The 21229-nt window shown below is 45.8% G+C and overlaps 2 protein-coding genes across 2 annotated transcripts; one reads left to right on the top strand and one right to left on the bottom strand.

Moving 5' to 3' along the window:
• Nucleotides 1-7598: 7598 nt before the first annotated feature.
• LOC124483554 (C-X-C chemokine receptor type 4-like) lies at nucleotides 7599-9645 on the bottom strand. Its single transcript, XM_047044046.1, is given in 5 exon segments — nucleotides 7599-8270; nucleotides 8426-8709; nucleotides 9005-9078; nucleotides 9080-9211; nucleotides 9523-9645. Coding segments are annotated over 5 exon segments (1110 nt in total). The 5' UTR covers nucleotides 9538-9645; the 3' UTR covers nucleotides 7599-7665.
• A 3939-nt stretch (nucleotides 9646-13584) lies between these two features.
• On the top strand, nucleotides 13585-15564 carry LOC124483555 (C-X-C chemokine receptor type 4-like). Its single transcript, XM_047044047.1, is given in 5 exon segments — nucleotides 13585-13707; nucleotides 14019-14162; nucleotides 14164-14225; nucleotides 14521-14804; nucleotides 14960-15564. Coding segments are annotated over 5 exon segments (1110 nt in total). The 5' UTR covers nucleotides 13585-13692.
• Nucleotides 15565-21229: the final 5665 nt, after the last annotated feature.

Below are 21229 nucleotides of genomic sequence, written 5' to 3'. Positions count from 1 at the left end.
CGTCACCTACAATAGCACAAACGCCTCCCTGAGCGGCGGTGATTGCGTCCAAAGCAATTCTATTATTTATAGTAAATTCTCTAATTGCAGCAACTTCAGCTCCCAACGCCTGGAATCCCATAAGTGTAGCATTAGCCACTCTAGCCACATCATGACGAGTCAATGCTATCATGCAATGATTAGAATATTGAAGTTCAGTATTCCAAAAGATGGTTTTGAACACTAGCTGCGTACGTGTAAATATCCTGAAATCACGAGGTAGAGCACTATATCTATTAGCCAAATCATTTGCATCAGTGTTTTGCAAATGTACGTAACCCATAGTTTCAGTATTGGAACGCTTAGCTCTGAAACCAGTTCGATGATGTGTCAGGAATTCAAAAGGTTCGACCACATATAATAAATCGTTCAACGTACACACTCCACAAAGTCCTCTGAATAATGGTGGTAAACTTGTCCATACATTCTCACCACAGCACCAATTAAAGCCTGGGGTCGGCGGAGTTCCCATTGTTGTAACGTAATATCCCAAACCCGGATATTCAAAGATGCTCTGACATTGAGTGATTCGCAAGAAACCTACGTCCCTTGCACCAACAGAATCCCTCTCTACTCCTCTAATGCAAACTTCATAACTTGAGGTCGAATTAATATTAGCTGTAACTTTAGTAGGAACTACAGACAAATCATTAGGTAAAGAAACCATATGTTTCTTGTAGAATATTGTGCATCCTACCAATGATGGCAAATCCTTAGGTACAGAGAATATAGTAGCATGAGAATTCAGTAAATCCGGCTCTTCCCTGATTTATGGAAATATTTGAATAGATTATATACTGTGACATCATGTTCAACAATCCTTTGGCTTTGACTACCAGGTTACTAGCTTTGGCTACGTAGATGTTATTCAGCAAAATAATTGGTTGTACAGGAGTCTTTGAACTAGGTTGCTCTCCTAACAAGGGATGCTTTTGCAATACATACTGATAAGCGAGAAGGCACATGGATGGTAATCCTCCAGGACCTTGAAGTGGAACTGTCCAATAGGGAAACAATTCTTCTGTTCATTGAGGTAACATGGAACATGCATAGCAAGAATTGGGAGTCAATCTTCGAACCCTACCCTTGAGAGCGCTGTACCATAGATTAGATGCAAAAGGATGATCCTTATTGACTGGCATATCCTCATCTGTATATTTTACCTCATCATTCTCTTTAAAGGTTCCAGATAGATCATTAGGTGAAATTTCTGGCCATGCGGTGTGAATAGTCACTTTCCCAAATACAGTACTAGGTGGTATCCAATAAGGAGCACATCTACCTCTCCAATAAAGTGGAAGATAAGTGTAAATATTGTTATCGCAAAGCCAGATCATAAGATCAGTAGCTGGCCACGGAAAAAGTGTTCCCATGAAGATCCTCTTATCTGGACAACCCTGAGTGAAACCCACACGATGCATGGTTTTAATACCCTCAGTAGAGCTGAGACAAGTTACAGGTGCCTTCATTTGTGTAGCCTTAATAAATACTGGTTGAAAATTATCATATGCGTCTAAATCTCGCTGAACCAGAAGTTTAGGAGTCAATGTTTTCCAGAATGTATTACAGTAATCAACAGTGACTGTGCTGGGCTTGGAAAACATGAGTGTTTGAATCATTATCAACACTTCTTCATCTTCGAGTGATTCGTATTGTGCTTCAATTGATATCATACTTTCCGTCATAGTAACGAAGTTGACTTGCTGAACATAGAATGGTTTCCTCCCTGTTGCCATCAACGGATAATATAAGCAAATCATGTCTGATTCATTCATAGGAATATGATTCTGTACTTCCACTCCAAGAATGCTTGCAGATGTTGGAGCGTTACGACGTACACGAAAATGCTGATCAGAATTAGAATGTTCAATCAGTTCTATCCTGGCTTTGGTATCATTCCCTGAAACATCATTCAAATTAGTAGGGTGTTCGAGCATGACCGCATAATTGACCGTGATCAACGCTAGAAGTGAGATGATGCTCCTCACGACCATGAACTTGATTCGAGTTCTCTGTGGAGTATCCCCCATCCTTTTTTCTGGTCTCATGATGCTCACTCCTCGGTATTATCGCCAATGTCACCACTTCTATATAACATGAAACAGAAAGAGAAGAACAACACCATATCCAAACTCAAGATAATGAAATATTTATGCTGAGGCGAGAAATATTACCCATCCTTTGAGGTTCTGTCTGCTTCACTCCACAAGTTCTATACTGCATCTGCTATAGGAGGTGCTTGTCGTAGTCGAGATGCATGGATCCATTGTGGTTGGCCTTTGACCTTAACAGCTGTTCTGGTCACCAAAAGAACCTGAGTCGGAGGACCGAACCTCGGTTGATCCTGCTGAGCCAATGTTTTTAAACTGCGTACTAAAACATAATCTCCTGGCTTAAAACTATGAATACTCTGATCACCTGGAGTGGGAAGAGAATCTGTGACTTGTTGATTATTGTCAGACACAAAAGACCCCAACTTGTACTTGTGGAAGGGCGTCTATCCAAGTTGTTTTCTTAGTCTGATGTAATTTTACCAATTTGTCTTTAATGGTTCTATTTGTTCTTTCCACTTGTGCTGAGCTTTGAGGGTTATAGGGAATATGAAATGTCCAATTAATCCCTAATGCAGCGGCCAATTGTTTAGTTACTCTAGATGTGAAAGGAGTGCCATTATCATAATCTATCCCATTTGGTATCCCAAAGCGAGGAATAACATGTTCCATCAAACACTTGTCTACTGTTTGAGCGTTTTCTTTCCTTGTCGCAAAGGCTTCTGGCCATTTTGAAAATCGATCCACTATCACTAGAAGATACGAAAATCCTCTGCACTTGGGCATGTGAGTAAAATCTATCTGTAATTATTGGAAAGGACCTTCAGGTTTTGGCAAATCATCTCTTTTAGCTGGATTGACGTGTGGATTACAACGAGCACAGATTCAGCATCTCTTAACAAAATCTCAAATTTGTTGTTCTAGTCCTATTGTAAAGAACAGTTGTGAAATATAGTGCATGATGCTCTTATACCCTACATGAGTAACACCATGTACATAGGAGATTAAGGATTCATACGCTATTTTTGGTAATGCTATTCTATCATCTACATTTTCCCATAAACCATCATTGTGCTTTACACATCCTTTCTTCTCCCAAAGTAGAACTTCAGATGGTTTCGCCTGATTCTGAAACAATATTAAATCATCAATAGTAAACGGAGGATCAGAAATTTGAATATTCAAAAAAGAATGATTCATCCATGGTGGGAAGGAATCATTTAACGCTGCATCTTTTGCATGTTTGTCTGCTAGATTATTACCTTTAGCAATATCAGAATCTGCCTTTGAATGACCCGCACATTTTACTATAGCAAGGTTAGTTGGTAGCATCATAGCATCCAATAGACCTCTTACTAAATCTGCGTGTTGTATGGGTTTTCCTGCAGTAGTTACAAAACCTCTGTTTTCCCAAATTTTACTGAAGTCATGTGCCACTGAAAATGCATATTTGGAGTCTGTATATATGGTAACTGACTTATCTTTGGCATATAGACATGCTCTAGTCAAAGCAACTATCTCGGCAGCTTGAGCAGAAGAAACAGGTAATCTATAGGGTTCGATACAATTTCCTAAATTATCCACTATGGAATATCCTGAAAGAATAGTTTCATCATCTGGGCGCATTGCTGAACCATCACAAAATAAGACAAAATCATTATGTTCCAAAGCTGTTTGTTGCAAGTCTGTCCTTACACTGGATGTGGAGTTAATAATATCCATGCAATCGTGAGGAGCTACTTCCTCTGGTTCTGTTCCATGCAATAACGCTTTTAGATGCACAGCTGGATTTGTGTGTGTGGCCATGGAAATAGTTAAATTTTGAGTTCCTGTCAAAATGTGTTCGTAATTACTACGTCTTTGGCTTGTCATGTGTTGTGTTGTGATATTTACTAAGATAAAGTTTACGGTATGTGAAGTATGTAACACCATGGGATGTCCCAAAACTATAGTTTGTGCCTTCTCCACCATCAAAGTGGCGGATGCAACAGCTCTTAAACAGGGAACCATGCCCTTGACAATTAATGGCAACATTTTACCATAATAGGCTACCGGCCTGATTCCGTTTCCATGTTCCTGTCCCAATACTGCGGAAACTATTTCACCATTGTCTGCAACATAGAGATGAAAAGTTAGTTTGTAGTCAGGTAATCCCAGTGCAGGAGCAGTACACAAGAGATATTTGATGTGACGGAAGGCATGTTTCATTTCCTCATTCCATTGAATGACTTCAGGAGAGTCTTTGAGTGTGGCTTTGCGCAATTCTGCATCATGGACGGCATACTCAGCTATCCAGTTCCTACAATAGTTCACCAGTCCTAGGAAAGACAACATCTCAGTCTTGTTCCTCGGTCGTACAATGTCCTTAATGCTGTTCACTCTTTCTTGTGACAAAAATCGACAGCCATCCTTTAAGATGTATCCCAGGTAGTTTACTGATTCTTGGCAGAATTAAAGTTTAGCAAGTGAGGCTGGGTGTCCACCTGCTGCCAAGTGTTTTAGCAGAGCTATCGAATCTGAGACACATTCTGTCTCATTTCTGGCCGCCACCAGAATGTCGTCCACATATTGCAATAAGGTCGAGTTACAAGGAATGGACAACTGGGCCAGATGTCTATTTACCATGGCACTGTAGACAGCTGCTGAGTCAACATAACCCATTGGAAGGCGTGTCCAAATATACTGTTGTTGTTGAAATGTAAATGCAAATAATGGTTGGGTATTTTTATGTATTGGAATTGAGAAATATGCAGAGGAGAGGTCCACCACTGTATACCACTTAGAGTCAGCTGGTAATGCTGTTAATATTGAATTAATGTCAGGTACTATAGGTGAAATAGGTATGACTGCTTCATTAATCTTTCTCAAGTCTTGTGTAAAGCGATACTTGTTAGTACCTGGTTTCAAAATGGGATTAATAGGAGTGTTATTTGGGGACTGAGCTTTACATATAACACCTTGTTGTAATAAACTGTCAATGACAGGTTTAATCCCCTCTTCTTTTTCTTTGGATAAAGGATACTGTTTAATGTAAACTGGATATTTACTCATGTTAACCTTAGCTTCATAAGGTGGTACATCCAATAATCCTACATGGTTGGCATGTAGTGCCCATAGAGTAGATGGTACCTCACGCAACACACATGGTGCACTTTAATATTGCCACGATTACGAATCTGTGGTGTCAGTTTGCAAATCTTTAATAAAGAAGTGAGTAGGTTCCACGCCATACGTCCAGATGACACAACTTTTATGAGTCTCCTCCTGATCAGAGGACTTCAATAAATATTGAGTACAAGAATCAATCAAATGTGGGACATCCGAAAAATCATTCCGTACTGCACACACAAAGGTCTCAATGTTACCAGAAGTAGTCTTCCACAATAACAGAATCCCATGAAGTGAGATAAAGATGTTCCTTGGCACTTCCTGCAAGGTATCTGGATCTATAAGTTTATCTGAAAAAGGAAAATCAATTGATTTCAGATTAACAATCCTAGCAGCTGCAGCAACATTACAAGAAGCCATTTTTTTTATACCACTAATGGTAGATAGTGTTTTGATAAACTCAACTTGTTCTAAAACAGACTTAGCTATGTGGTATGTCTGAACACAACCAGAAAAAAGCTGATAAGCATTATTTGGGGGTATGTGTACCTCGATCCCATCCTGTGAACATAAAATGGTTGCATTCAATTTACTTGATAAATCTCTTCCCAATAATGCCATTGGAGAAGTTGCGCTAACAATGAAAGAATGTTGTAATTTATAATCATCAAAATCAATCTGTAATGGAAGTGAAACAGGGTCTATCTGAGGCTTACCACTGATGCCGACGGACTGGACAGTATTTTTACTCATAGGACAATCAATATCTGTTTTCCTTAAACAGGACATAGTGGCTCCAGTAACAACCAAAAAGGGAATTATTTTTCCTGCAATACTCAAACTTAATTGTGTTATTTCAGAGGGTTTATCTGAAATATGAAATTGTGGGGCATTAATTATACATTTAACATTGTCCAGATCCATCGATATACAGCGTCACTTATCCCACATCAAGTTAGCAGGTGTATCTGCTGGCTATGTGGCCTGTGGTACCATGATTGGCCTCTGGGGAGTAGCATGCCATGACTGGGAGGGGCAAATCCCATCTCGCGCAGGAGCATCTCTCTCTTCATCTTGTAGTCTCAAGAGACAATCTTTAAACCAATGACCTTGTCTGCAACAGTTGCGACACGTGGCTTTATATACTTTAAATGGTCGTTGTCCATTCCTATTGAAGTTGGAGCGACCTCTATTTGGGGTGGAATCGTTCATGTTAAAACGTACATTTCTTTGATCTTCAGAATTTTGTGGCACAACTTCAGTATTGTTAGTCAAGGGGAGATCCATTTGCACTGCCTGAAATCGTGACGATTGAACATTAAACAATCCGACTGCCTCAAGTTCCCTTATTTTCCTCATCAGTCTCACTGGACTCAATGAAAACACATCTGGTGCAGACAATTTGAGTGTATAGGCCGATCTAGGATCCAATCCATTTAAGAACATACTAACAAAGAAAGTATCTTCAGTGTCGTTAATGTCTAATTTAGCGTCATCCTTCCACGTTTTTTGAAAGCGCTTAGCATATGCAGAAACGGTTTCGTCAGATTTACGTTTAAAATTTAGTACCTGAGTTACATCACGTTCTTGGAATGCGTGTTTCTGAAAGAATTCAGACACCTCAGCAATGTGTTCTTGTTTATGCGCATGCGTCAACCATGGATGGGTACTGTCCTCCTCTTCAGGATTGTCAAATTCAACAGATAAAGTTAGACAAGCTTCTAATAACCCTTGTGCTACCTTAGGGTCATTTTGACCCGCAGCTATGTCGTGACAACTTTTCATGATAAAAACATAAAGTGAAACATTTTCTTTATCCTTTGCGCGGTATCGGGGTCGTTTCGACCCACAGCTTTGTTGTGATAACTTTTCATGATAAAAACACTAAGTGAAACATTTTCTTTATCCTTTGCGCGGTATCGTTTCGACCTACAGCTTTGTTCTGATAACGTTTCATGATAAAAAAACTAAGTGAAACATTTACTTTATCCTTTGCACGGTATCGGGGTCGTTTCGACCCACAGCTTTGTTGTGATAATTTTTCATGATAAAAAACAAAGTGAAACATTTGAGTCATAATTGGTGTGTGTTGATGATGATGATGACAGTGATATAGACACATCCCAGACTACCAGCACTAACTGGGAGGGAGGGAGGGGTGAACACCTCCAAAATAATTGAAACTAACACACACACACGCCGACAACTCTGAGAGACAGGAAGAGTGAGACAAAAAGATATAACATTTCATTTTGACATTTTATTGTATGTATTGTACAAACTTAAAAACAACAACATCAACAACATCAGTGGTGACCCACAAACCCTATTTACAGAAAAGTGTATCTATCAGACAAGGCTCAAAGTCATGGATCAGCAGACTACGCTCTTCTCATATATAGGACAAAGCATTTACACCCTCATCCAACCAACCAACCCACACCTACATCCATAGCCATATATTTTGTTAGCTGGAGTGTAGACTAAATGACTCGAACTCTGTGGTATTAGAGGTTCCTGGGCGTCTAGGAGGGGGGATCTTCAGACAGGAGACGAGGCAACCTGGTGTTGAGTCCTCCCGTCTGGCGGACCTCTTGAAGTCCGACCCCAGGAAGGCATACAGCAGCGGGTTTAGACAGCAGTGGGCAAATGCCATGGGTTCAGCCACCGCCAGCCACACATTCAGCACCACCTCCAGACTGCAGCTTCTGGGAAGGACCTCTAGGCGCATGAGGGCATCCGCTGTGATGCCAGCACCATAGGGGAGCCAACACAGGAAGAAGCAGAGGACCAAGGCCACAGTGATCCTGACAGCTCTGCGGTTCTGTCTCTGCCCCCACCGAGGGCCGATGCGGATCAGCCTGGACACGATGACACAGTAACACATCAGCAAAACTAGGCCCGGTACCACCAAGCCTACAAACACCAGCTGCAGGTGGAACACTGACACCCAGAGAGGAGCGTTGTCAGCTGGGTATAAGCGCTGGCACACAATCGTCCCATCTCCTGCTTCCCAAGTCCTGGCAAACACTATGTCTGACACGGCCAAGAGAGCCGCCGGCAACCAGGCTCCTGGAAAATGAGAGGGAGACAAAGAGGAGATTCGGTGGTCGAATCAGGAGATCAGAAGAATACAAGCAAAGTGCTGTACCTCTGTACATCTGAGGCATGGACACGTCGTGAGAGAGAGAGAGATAAGGGAGGCTGAGGCTAGAGACGTAGCTCACCTACAAACACCAGTCTCCGTGCCAGTAGCTGTCTCGTGCGTGATGTGTGCGCGTCTATCGCTTTGACCACGGCTAGGTAGCGGTCCAGACTGATGAAGGCCAGGATGAGCACACTCCCATACAGGTTCACCGTGTAGATGACGTGCACGGCCACACAAGTGCTTAATCCGAAACGCCAGTCCGTCAGTGCGGCATCCGCTGCCCAGAACGGGAGCGTCAGCACAAAGAGAAGATCGGCGGCAGAGAGGTGCAGCCGGTAGCGGTCTGCCAGTTTCCATTTTGACCTGGGGACAATCAGAGGAAAAACCCCGCTGTGTGTGAGTGTATGTGCGTGCGTGCGTGTGTCATCTTCTACATCCGAATGTGTTTTATCCGCCACGTTGATTAATGTGTTCACACCACAAACAAGGAATTGACTGTGACAGGAAGGTGCATATAATAAACGAATGTGAAACGGATCTTTCGTTCCTTCTTTTTCAAAAGATTAAAATGTACAAAGTAACTCACTAAACGTACTAATGGACTAAACTACTATAACATGTCATTGTCATTGTCTTCATTGTCCATCTTTATGCTCACCTGTGCTGGCAGCCAAGCACCATCACCACCCGGCCGTTCCCAATGATGCCCAGGACAAAGATACACAGGGAGGAAGCCATAGACCACAGGGAGGAACACTCGCTGCAGGTCAGGGGATATCACTTGATCCGGGTCACACAGATCCTCCAGGGCCAGCCCCAAGTCGCCAGAACCAGTGTCGTTTATGTCATAGTCAAACTCAATATGCTGTAGGGAGGGAGAGGGGTAGAGCGAGAGAGAGATGGCAACAGTCATGAGATACATAGAAAGACACTAGTAGATGAAGTGAGAGAGAATAAGAAGTTTCAAGCCAACTTTCCTTTATCCTTTTTATAAATATCCTTTATCTAAAGATTGATTTCAAAGACCCCAATGAACTAGACAGACCTGCCACATTGTGACTGTGGGACCTTCCTTTGGGGAGCAGCAGTTGTAAAATGACCTTCAATGTACACCTACACAGATGTATACGTAAATACAACAACAACAAGAAAGCTGAATGACACCTTGCTGCATACCTCATAGTAGGACATGATTGAGCGGAGCCTGGGTCTCTGTCTCCTCTGCTGAGCGGAGTGGAGCTGAGTACACTTCTCCCTTCAGTGGAGTTTAATATCGCTCTCCCATTCACCCCCAGAGCCCATACTAGTCTTGGTAGGAGGACTACACTTGGGGGGAAATACACTTCCTCATCTCGGTCGGACAAATGAGCGCCCGTCCAGTGGCCTCGGTCTCTGTCGGATAAAATACACTTCCTCATCTCGGTCGGACAAATGAGCGCCCGTCCAGTGGCCTCGGTCTCTGTCGGATAAACAACACTTCCTCATCTCGGTCGGACAAATGAGCGCCCGTCCAGTGGCCTCGGTCTCTGTCGGATAAAATACACTTCCTCATCTCGGTCGGACAAATGAGCGCCCGTCCAGTGGCCTCGGTCTCTGTCGGATAAAATACACTTCCTCATCTCGGTCGGACAAATGAGCGCCCGTCCAGTGGCCTCGGTCTCTGTCGGATAAACAACACTTCCTCATCTCGGTCGGACAAATGAGCGCCCGTCCAGTGGCCTCGGTCTCTGTCGGATAAAATACACTTCCTCATCTCGGTCGGACAAATGAGCGCCCGTCCAGTGGCCTCGGTCTCTGTCGGATAAAATACACTTCCTCATCTCGGTCGGACAAATGAGCGCCCGTCCAGTGGCCTCGGTCTCTGTCGGATAAACAACACTTCCTCATCTCGGTCGGACAAATGAGCGCCCGTCCAGTGGCCTCGGTCTCTGTCGGATAAAATACACTTCCTCATCTCGGTCGGACAAATGAGCGCCCGTCTAGTGGCCTCGGTGTCTGTCGGATAAACAACACTTCCTCATCTCGGTCGGACAAATGAGCGCCCGTCCAGTGGCCTCGGTCTCTGTCGGATAAAATACACTTCCTCATCTCGGTCGGACAAATGAGCGCCCGTCTAGTGGCCTCGGTGTCTGTCGGATAAACAACACTTCCTCATCTCGGTCGGACAAATGAGCGCCCGTCTAGTGGCCTCGGTGTCTGTCGGATAAACAACACTTTCTCATCTCGGTCGGACAAATGAGCGCCCGTCTAGTGGCCTCGGTCTCTGTCGGATAAAATACACTTCCTCATCTCGGTCGGACAAATGAGCGCCCGTCCAGTGGCCTCGGTCTCTGTCGGATAAAATACACTTCCTCATCTCGGTCGGACAAATGAGCGCCCGTCCAGTGGCCTCGGTCTCTGTCGGATAAACAACACTTCCTCATCTCGGTCGGACAAATGAGCGCCCGTCCAGTGGCCTCGGTCTCTGTCGGATAAAATACACTTCCTCATCTCGGTCGGACAAATGAGCGCCCGTCTAGTGGCCTCGGTGTCTGTCGGATAAACAACACTTCCTCATCTCGGTCGGACAAATGAGCGCCCGTCTAGTGGCCTCGGTGTCTGTCGGATAAACAACACTTTCTCATCTCGGTCGGACAAATGAGCGCCCGTCTAGTGGCCTCGGTCTCTGTCGGATAAAATACACTTCCTCATCTCGGTCGGACAAATGAGCGCCCATCCAGCGCCCCCACCGTCTCTGTCGGAGGACATGAGCGCCCATCCCCCACTCCTGCAACTGTTGTCTGGGGAATTGCTACTACTTACACATACATGCTCAGTGGGTTAGGGTCAGGCCAGCAACAGCCAGCAGCAGCCGGCCAGCCAGCCAGCCAGCCGTTCTCCAGAGTCACGCAGCTATGGCTGAGGATTTCACTGCGCTCCAAGTTCTACAGCACATGTTTGCAAATGTCGAGCAGGGTGACTCTGAAGAGGAGACAGAGGAGGTGTCAGAAGAAGAAGACGTGGAAGAGCGCCAGGCAGAGAATGTATCAGAAAAAGAGGAAGAAGAAGAGGAAGAAGAAGAAGAACAAGAACAACAAGAAAGACGCAATGCCGACCTGTCGGCTCCCAAAGACGACGACAATGATCCTCACGAGGACCAAGTGCCAGATACGTTTGTGTCGAAAAACGGCAAAATCCAATGGTCTTCGGTTCCGTACGGGAGGAGGCCGCCGCCGCAGCGTAAAAACAAAGAGAGACCCCCCGGACCCACAGCTTACGCCGTTTCCCACGCTCACGACATGGTCTCCACGTTTTTACTCTTTATCACGCCACAAATCGAAAGAGTGATCTTGGACGAGACAAATCGGGAAGGCTATCTGAAACGCGGAGAGGAGTGGAAAGCCATGGACGTCACTGACCTACGCGCCTACATAGGGCTGCTGATCCTGGCAGGCGTGTACAAGTCCCGAGGCGAAGCGGCTGCCAGTCTGTGGGACGCTCAAAGCGGCAGGGTGATTTTCCGCGCTACGATGCCGCTCAAACTTTTTACACTTTCTCGTCAACGATACGATTTAACGACCGTGGGACACGCGCGGCGAGACGCGCCACGGACAAGTTGGCGGCGATACGAGAGGTCTGGGATATGTGGGTAGAGAGATTACCCCGCCTCTACGACCCAGGGCCCGAAGTGACCGTGGATGAACAACTGGTCGCGTTCAGAGGACGGTGTCCTTTCAGGCAGTACATGCCGAGCAAACCGGCAAAGTATGGGATCAAGTCGTGGGTCACGTGCGATGCAAAATCAAGCTACGCTTGGAAGATGCAAGTGTATACCGGGAAGTTGAGCGACGGTGCCCCGGAGAGGAACCAGGGGATGCGCGTCGTGCTCGATTTGACAGAGGGCCTGAAGGACCGCAATGTCACGTGTGACAACTTTTTCACCTCTTACGAACTCGGACGAGCGCTCACGACGACGAGAAACATGACCATGGTTGGCACCGTGTGAAAGAACAGGTCTGAGCTCCCGTCCGAGCTGCTAGCGACAAACAGGCAACGGGTGCTGTCGTCGCAGTTTGCCTTCACGCCCACCACCACTCTAGTTTCCTACCTCGCCAAGAAAAACAAGAACGTTTTATTTATGAGCACACGCCACACAGACGGCGAAATCAGTGACAGAGACGACGGGAAACCGACCATCATCCTAGACTACAACCGCAACAAAGGAGGTGTGGACAATCTAGACAAGGTCGTCACTTACTACAGCTGTAAAAGGAAGACGGCCCGCTGGCCCCTCGTCATCTTCGACAACATGATTGACGTCTCCACCTACAACGCATTTGTGATTTGGAGAGAGCTCAACCCCAACTGGATGCCTGGCAAGCGCAACAAGAGGAGATTTTTCCTCGAGCAGCTTGGCAGGGCACTCGTGAATCCGCTGAACGAAGAAACGATCACACTTCCCGATAGCCTTCCCGATTTGTCTCGTCCAAGATCACTCTTTCGATTTGTGGCGTGATAAAGAGTAAAAACGTGGAGACCATGTCGTGAGCGTGGGAAACGGCGTAAGCTGTGGGTCCGGGGGGTCTCTCTGTGTTTTTACGCTGCGGCGGCGGCGGCGGCGGCGGCGGCGGCGGCGACCTCCTCCCGTACGGAACCGAAGACCATTGGATTTTGCCGTTTTTCGACACAAACGTATCTGGCACTTGGCACTCGTGAGGATCATTGTCGTCGTCTTTGGGAGCCGACAGGTCGACATTGCGTCTTTCTTGTTGTTCTTGTTCTTCTTCCTCTTCTTCTTCCTCTTTTTCTGACACATTCTCTGCCTGGCGCTCTTCCACGTCTTCTTCTTCTGACACCTCCTCTGTCTCCTCTTCAGAGTCACCCTGCTCGACATTTGCAAACATGTGCTGTAAAACTTGGAGCGCAGTGAAATCCTCAGCCATAGCTGCGTGACTCTGGAGAACGGCTGGCTGGCTGGCCGGCTGCTGCTGGCTGTTGCTGGCCTGACCCTAACCCACTGAGCATGTATGTGTAAGTAGTAGCAATTCCCCAGACAACAGTTGCAGGAGTGGGGGATGGGCGCTCATGTCCTCCGACAGAGACCGAGGCCGCTGGACGGGCGCTCATTTGTCCGACCGAGATGAGGAAGTGTATTTTATCCGACAGAGACCGAGGCCACTGGACGGGCGCTCATTTGTCCGACCGAGATGAGGAAGTGTATTTCCCCCCAAGTGTAGTCCTCCTACCAAGACTAGTATGGGCTCTGGGGGTGAATGGGAGAGCGATATTAAACTCCACTGAAGGGAGAAGTGTACTCAGCTCCACTCCGCTCAGCAGAGGAGACAGAGACCCAGGCTCCGCTCAATCATGTCCTACTATGAGGTATGCAGCAAGGTGTCATTCAGCTTTCTTGTTGTTGTTGTATTTACGTATATATCTGTGTAGGTGTACATTGAAGGTCATTTTACAACTGCTGCTCCCCAAAGGAAGGTCCCACAGTCACAATGTGGCAGGTCTGTCTAGTTCATTGGGGTCTTTGAAATCAATCTTTAGATAAAGGATATTTATAAAAAGGATAAAGGAAAGTTGGCTTGAAACTTCTTATTCTCTCTCACTTCATCTACTAGTGTCTTTCTATGTATCTCATGACTTTTGCCATCTCTCTCTCGCTCTACCCCTCTCCCTCCCTACAGCATATTGAGTTTGACTATGACATAAACGACACTGGTTCTGGCGACTTGGGGCTGGCCCTGGAGGATCTGTGTGACCCGGATCAAGTGATATCCCCTGACCTGCAGCGAGTGTTCCTCCCTGTGGTCTATGGCTTCCTCCCTGTGTATCTTTGTCCTGGGCATCATTGGGAACGGCCGGGTGGTGATGGTGCTTGGCTGCCAGCACAGGTGAGCATAAAGATGGACAATGAAGACAATGACAATGACATGTTATAGTAGTTTAGTCCATTAGTACGTTTAGTGAGTTACTTTGTACATTTTAATCTTTTGAAAAAGAAGGAACGAAAGATCCGTTTCACATTCGTTTATTATATGCACCTTCCTGTCACAGTCAATTCCTTGTTTGTGGTGTGAACACATTACACAACGTGGCGGATAAAACACATTCGGATGTAGAAGATGACACACGCACGCACGCACATACACTCACACACAGCGGGGTTTTTCCTCTGATTGTCCCCAGGTCAAAATGGAAACTGGCAGACCGCTACCGGCTGCACCTCTCTGCCGCCGATCTTCTCTTTGTGCTGACGCTCCCGTTCTGGGCAGCGGATGCCGCACTGACGGACTGGCGTTTCGGATTAAGCACTTGTGTGGCCGTGCACGTCATCTACACGGTGAACCTGTATGGGAGTGTGCTCATCCTGGCCTTCATCAGTCTGGACCGCTACCTAGCCGTGGTCAAAGCGATAGACGCGCACACATCACGCACGAGACAGCTACTGGCACGGAGACTGGTGTTTGTAGGTGAGCTACGTCTCTAGCCTCAGCCTCCCTTATCTCTCTCTCTCTCACGACGTGTCCATGCCTCAGATGTACAGAGGTACAGCACTTTGCTTGTATTCTTCTGATCTCCTGATTCGACCACCGAATCTCCTCTTTGTCTCCCTCTCATTTTCCAGGAGCCTGGTTGCCGGCGGCTCTCTTGGCCGTGTCAGACATAGTGTTTGCCAGGACTTGGGAAGCAGGAGATGGGACGATTGTGTGCCAGCGCTTATACCCAGCTGACAACGCTCCTCTCTGGGTGTCAGTGTTCCACCTGCAGCTGGTGTTTGTAGGCTTGGTGGTACCGGGCCTAGTTTTGCTGATGTGTTACTGTGTCATCGTGTCCAGGCTGATCCGCATCGGCCCTCGGTGGGGGCAGAGACAGAACCGCAGAGCTGTCAGGATCACTGTGGCCTTGGTCCTCTGCTTCTTCCTGTGTTGGCTCCCCTATGGTGCTGGCATCACAGCGGATGCCCTCATGCGCCTAGAGGTCCTTCCCAGAAGCTGCAGTCTGGAGGTGGTGCTGAATGTGTGGCTGGCGGTGGCTGAACCCATGGCATTTGCCCACTGCTGTCTAAACCCGCTGCTGTATGCCTTCCTGGGGTCGGACTTCAAGAGGTCCGCCAGACGGGAGGACTCAACACCAGGTTGCCTCGTCTCCTGTCTGAAGATCCCCCCTCCTAGACGCCCAGGAACCTCTAATACCACAGAGTTCGTGTCATTTAGTCTACACTCCAGCTAACAAAATATATGGCTATGGATGTAGGTGTGGGTTGGTTGGTTGGATGAGGTCGTAAATGCTTTGTCCTATATATGAGAAGAGCGTAGTCTGCTGATCCATGACTTTGAGCCTTGTCTGATAGATACACTTTTCTGTAAATAGGGTTTGTGGGTCACCACTGATGTTGTTGATGTTGTTGTTTTTAAGTTTGTACAATACATACAATAAAATGTCAAAATGAAATGTTATATTTTTTTGTCTCACTCTTCCTGTCTCTCAGAGTTGTCGGCGTGTGTGTGTGTGTGTTAGTTTCAATTATTTTGGAGGTGTTCACCCCTCCCTCCCTCCCAGTTAGTGCTGGTAGTCTGGGATGTGTCTATATCACTGTCATCATCATCATCAACACACACCAATTATGACTCAAATGTTTCACTTTGTTTTTTATCATGGAAAATTATCACAACAAAGCTATGGGTCGAAACGACCCCGATACCGTGCAAAGGATAAAGAAAATGCTTCACTTAGTGTTTTTATCATGAAAAGTTATCACAACAAAGCTGTGGGTCGAAACGACCCCGATACCGCGCAAAGGATAAAGAAAATGTTTCACTTTATGTTTTTATTATGAAAAGTTGTCACAGCATAGCTGTGGATCATAACGACCCTGATACCGCGCAAAGGATAAAGAAAATGTTTCACTTTATGTTTTTATCATGAAAAGTTGTCACGACATAGCTGCGGGTCAAAATGACCCTAAGGTAGCACAAGGGTTATTGAAGACCTTTCACAGTCGACATATACAGGCGACAGGCGAGATATAAAATGGAGCCATCTGTCTCTGCATTGTACAAATTGTAGATATATATAGACACAAACATTCACAACGGAATGGGATAAGTGTTAAATGGACTGTGCAATCCATCTTCCGTAGCACATTTGGGACTTGTGTAACACCAACACCAACGGGTTAAATGTGATGTTCAGTCAAACTTGTATTCACTCCATTGGTACAATACATACTGTGGAACTTGCAGCGATGGGATGATCTCTGACACTGCTGTTGTTATGTAAGCCTGAATGTGCCATATTACGAAGTGACAATCTATTCATCCCTGTAAGTGACAGCGGATCGTAACGATTGGACTCCCTATGTTGCTTCACATCGCACATGTCTCATCGGATAGTCATGTAGACTTTTCACTCCTGGATCGATGTAAGTTGCAACCATGGCTAATATCGCGTCAAGATGATAGTAGTGTGTCAACTCTAGGTACATGGGTCTGACGAAGCGACTGTCTGTAAGTCCTATCATGGTATCACCATCATCGAGGATAAAGAATGTTACGTTGACGCTCTGTAAGGTTTCTTTCTCATATTTTGTCAGGAGCCTGTTCTTTACGAGGAGACAATCGTAAAACTGCTCCATTTTGCCTGTTGATAATATTTCACTGCGAGTTGACGAATGCTGTTCGGAGGATGGAGAGGTTGAGTTGTCCACATTAGTTATGTAAGTGACTTGGGATGTTTCATCTTGTGACGACTCCATGGTTAATATGTTGGTAGGTAATGACAGGAGGGATAGGTCTGTCTGCTTTATTCTTACTTTCTGGGTGAGATGGTCTTGTTATCTTGTACATTGTGTCGTGTCTGTATTGTTAAAGTTGTTATTGTGAAAGTGATAACAAACATTTCTATCATTCACTAGGCGTCTGATCGGTTGCTAGGTCTATAATTTCTTCAAGAATGAGCATCTTGACACAGTCTACCACTGCCTCGCCTGCAAAGCTTCCCAGTTTGTGATAAAAAGTGAATGTAGCCTGGATAAACATGCACTGTCACGTGAAACCAATTCATTGTAAGTTTACATGTTAATAGACATAACCTTTTTATGTGGGTTGAAGGTGAATAAAACAAAATGTGATGTTGTACAGTGTTCCATTGTACTTTATTCAAAGTAACACACAGTACAGTTCGATCCTCTACGTCGAGAGACATAATGACAAAAACAAAACATCTACTACATAACAACTCAGACAGCGTCTGTCCTAGACAGCGCCTCTTCTAGAGGGTCTGACTGCTTTCTGTGTTCCTGCGGGCTATACTGACAGATGGGTTGTAACAACAAGACACTCAAGGTTGTTTTGAAATGTATAATAACAGCAATATTATAAACCAGGTTCTCCAGAGGGCAGCAGACTGTCAACGTGTAGAGCGTTCCAGTTCTAAGGTTGTTCCCCAACGTAGAATGTGAAGACTTTGGAGGTGGTGAGTTTGTTACGTGAAGCTGGATTGTGAATTGTAAGAGTTGACACCCCTGCTCATATAGTCTCGGGTTGAGAGTGGCATGTTCACCACATCGGACGGTTCTCTCTGAACATCAATCGAGACTCTTTCATACTTTCCCTTTAGGACAGTGGAAGTCAACACCATGGTCACCACGTACATGATGTAGATTATGATATTGAACACGGCTATAGCACACTCCATATTATGCAATCTCTGAGCATCAGTGATCAAAGGTCGGTACAGTAGCTCCATGCAGCCCGCGATCACAGACATAAACAACTCAATGTTCATCATGATGAGACATGCCATCACAGTCCCGGTAGTGTTGGGTGACTCCAAACCCTTGTAAGAACCCTCAGAATCGTTGATTTTCCGTTTGCTTTTGGAGGCGAAATAACTAAGCACTATGCTCACGACCATGGCCAGACATCCGAGTGTGATGAGTGCTATTCCTGAGTGTATGTAAGCATACTCATAGTCAGGTCTCCCCTCCGATGGAGACCGATGAGAGGAGTCAGCATCTAACCTGCCCTTGATCATTGTACTGTGGTTGTTGTTGATGAAGTAGAGAATGTTGTTAGGGATGGTCAAAAATCCAACGATCAGAGAGGTGATGACAGCGATGGTAGCCCCCAACTTGCCCTTGAACTTGGCTACATTCATAATGACACCGTTAGGCATCGTTGACATTCTACTGTTAAACAGATCCATACTCGTGGATATCAGAGACTCAAAGCCTCTCATGTTTGTTTTCCTGAGACTCATGTCACTCAACGCGGGTCTGACTCAACTGTAATTCTGCGAACTTCCACCTTATGTTCTAGCAAAAGGATATGGTCATTTTAGCAACGTAACAAGCCTGAACATTTAATACAATGAAGCTCCAAAGACCCGCGATTGACTTCCGAAGCACGGAACCTGGTGTGCTGTATGCAAAGTCAACAGCCGATCAACGTTGGTATAAGGTCAAGGGTATCACCAAACCTCTGAATAGACTCAAGTGGTACAAAAAGCATTCGGTTGGTCACAACATGATAAACATGGATCTTTACACAAGACTTGTCAAGGACATTAATGCCAACCCGGATAGCTCCATTGAGTGGGTTTCTGATTATCTACGAAATCTGAACGTTCCATAGTCGAAGGTTGCAAAATTCAAGGAAGCGCTGTTGCAACTCGTTAGGTCTAAATCCTTGACTCTGTACCACTCCAGACTCCTATGGGACAAGAGTCGTATGTCGATCGGAATAGGTGTTGCGGTAGACAAGGAGTGTAAGGACGTGTTCAATGGAAAGAAGACCATGTGTGATGCAGGCCCTGTGTCACATCTCATACTCACACAGCTGAAGGCTCTGCGTCTTACTCCAATTTGTGCAGGGCTGAAGGTCGCCGGTGTACCTAGACCGGATAGGTTCAGCAAACCTGGATCGTACACGTATCACAACAGCTGTACTGGGGGCTGTAAGTCGATTTGCGACACGGGGGGATTGTACACAGAGGTGGACCTGGTGGCACATGATACTGTTAAGGATAATGTAGTGCTGTTGGAGGTCAAGACTAGGAACCGTGACATTCTAGATGCTGTCACCTTGAGACGATACAACACTCAGCTGTGGCTGTTTTCTCTCACTTACCCCAGCATGGCAGAGCGGTCAGCTGCCTACCTGGTGATAATCAGACCGGGGACAAACCAGGTTACTATAAGAAGTTGTTCAAGGCCAACGATTTCTAAGAATATCCGCAAGACGTTCCCATTGCTGAAGTGTTTTTGTTCCCAGGTACTTAACTGTCTCACTCCTATGTGTGTTAACCCGAGAGTAGAAACTAAGCTGGCCTCCTCGCTGAAAAACACTGTCTCCTGGTTAGACCCTACCGATTTGTGTTACAGAAACACACTTTTCAACCAGGAGAAAAGAATGAAAGTTGTTGAATTCAGATGACGTCGTATTGAAAATGCAGACTGTTGCAAATCAAGATGAATAGTAATAATATAATCACATGTACTGTCCTGATGTTCCATATGCAGGGGGTAGTTGTGAGGGTCCAACCCTGTATCAGTCATCCACCTGTGCTTAACTACAAAGCACACTCATGGACGACTCTAGTCAGTGTGTAAACAGAGCACATATACCCAAGTTTAATTTAATTTCATCGGATAACATCATTTTTCTAGAAGGCGAAATGGGGTTGAAACACAATGCTATCCACGCAATGCTAGCTAACCCTCACCTAGCACCATTTGAATTGGTCAACAAACCTTGTGAACAATAGACTTGGACTCTGATAGATCATCTAATGGTAATCCACAAAGTCAAAGCTGTTGACTACATTAAGGATGATTCAGAGGCGTCGATTGTGAATATGGCCAGGAGGCTGGCGTGTCATTACAAATGGGAAGATTCAGACAGTCGGTGTGTAGTGCTTGTGAAGGATGGAGCAGCAGCTCCGAAGCCGGCTGTGATAGAGCTCAGACAGAAGCATGTCCCTGATCCTCATATAAAGTTCTGCCGACGTAATCTGTGCGCCATTGAATACACCATGATGAAGATGTTGGCTGACATGGGTATGAAAAACAAGCTGTTTCTAGTTACCGGGTCAAACGGAGACTCAGTCGAGGATGATATAATCGAGGGAAACTTGATCAATAACCTGGTGTCGTTTCACCAGAAGTACTTGGACTGCCAGGAGTGTAAGGACGAAAGCGTAATTGTGACGACACCTGAAGATATGAAACCTCTCGAGTGGGACACACCCGACAGTTACCATATCGGCTCCATAGAAAGACCTGCCGGATTCAAGGGTGTATTTGTCGCAACTTTTGCGAATCCTGAGACAGTAGAATATTCTACCCTGAGGGATGCCTGTCTACTATGTAAGAATGTAGAAGCTGACATGTTACTCGTGGAGTTGGCGATCCTTCTAGAAGGTAGCGTGACAGTTTGTTCCGGAGACTCAGACACTGTAGCAGTGCTGACGGCTTGTGGACGCGAGGGTGTTCCCTGTGGTGTGGGGGGTTTGAGCTGTCAGGACCTGCTTGGTCGTCGGTCTGCCAACGCTGAACCAGGTTGTCACCCGGAATCCAGTCTCCATGACGGCCAACAGCGAGTTTCCCGGTCCCATCCAACGTCTATAAAGCCGAACAATGGATTTTGGTGTTTCAAAACCCATTGACACTGTATGACTATGTTTAGCTTGTGTTCTGCTCCTCTCTCTTACCAACCGTCTCTGGAGGAGGGGATCCCTCTCTGAATTGCTCCTCCCAAGGTTTCTTCCATTTTTTCTCCCGGTGGGAGTTTTTCTGGGAGTTTTTCCTTGTCTTCCTTGAGGGTTTAGGTTGGTTGAGGGGCAGTTCTATGGGCGCATGTGAAGCCCTCTGTGACATGCTTGCGTGTAAAAAGGG

This window comes from Hypomesus transpacificus, chromosome 21 (assembly GCF_021917145.1).
Source record: "Hypomesus transpacificus isolate Combined female chromosome 21, fHypTra1, whole genome shotgun sequence".
NCBI classification, from domain to species: domain Eukaryota; kingdom Metazoa; phylum Chordata; class Actinopteri; order Osmeriformes; family Osmeridae; genus Hypomesus; species Hypomesus transpacificus.
Note: the sequence above shows the minus strand (reverse complement) of the source record. Positions and strands in the feature narration are given on the sequence as shown.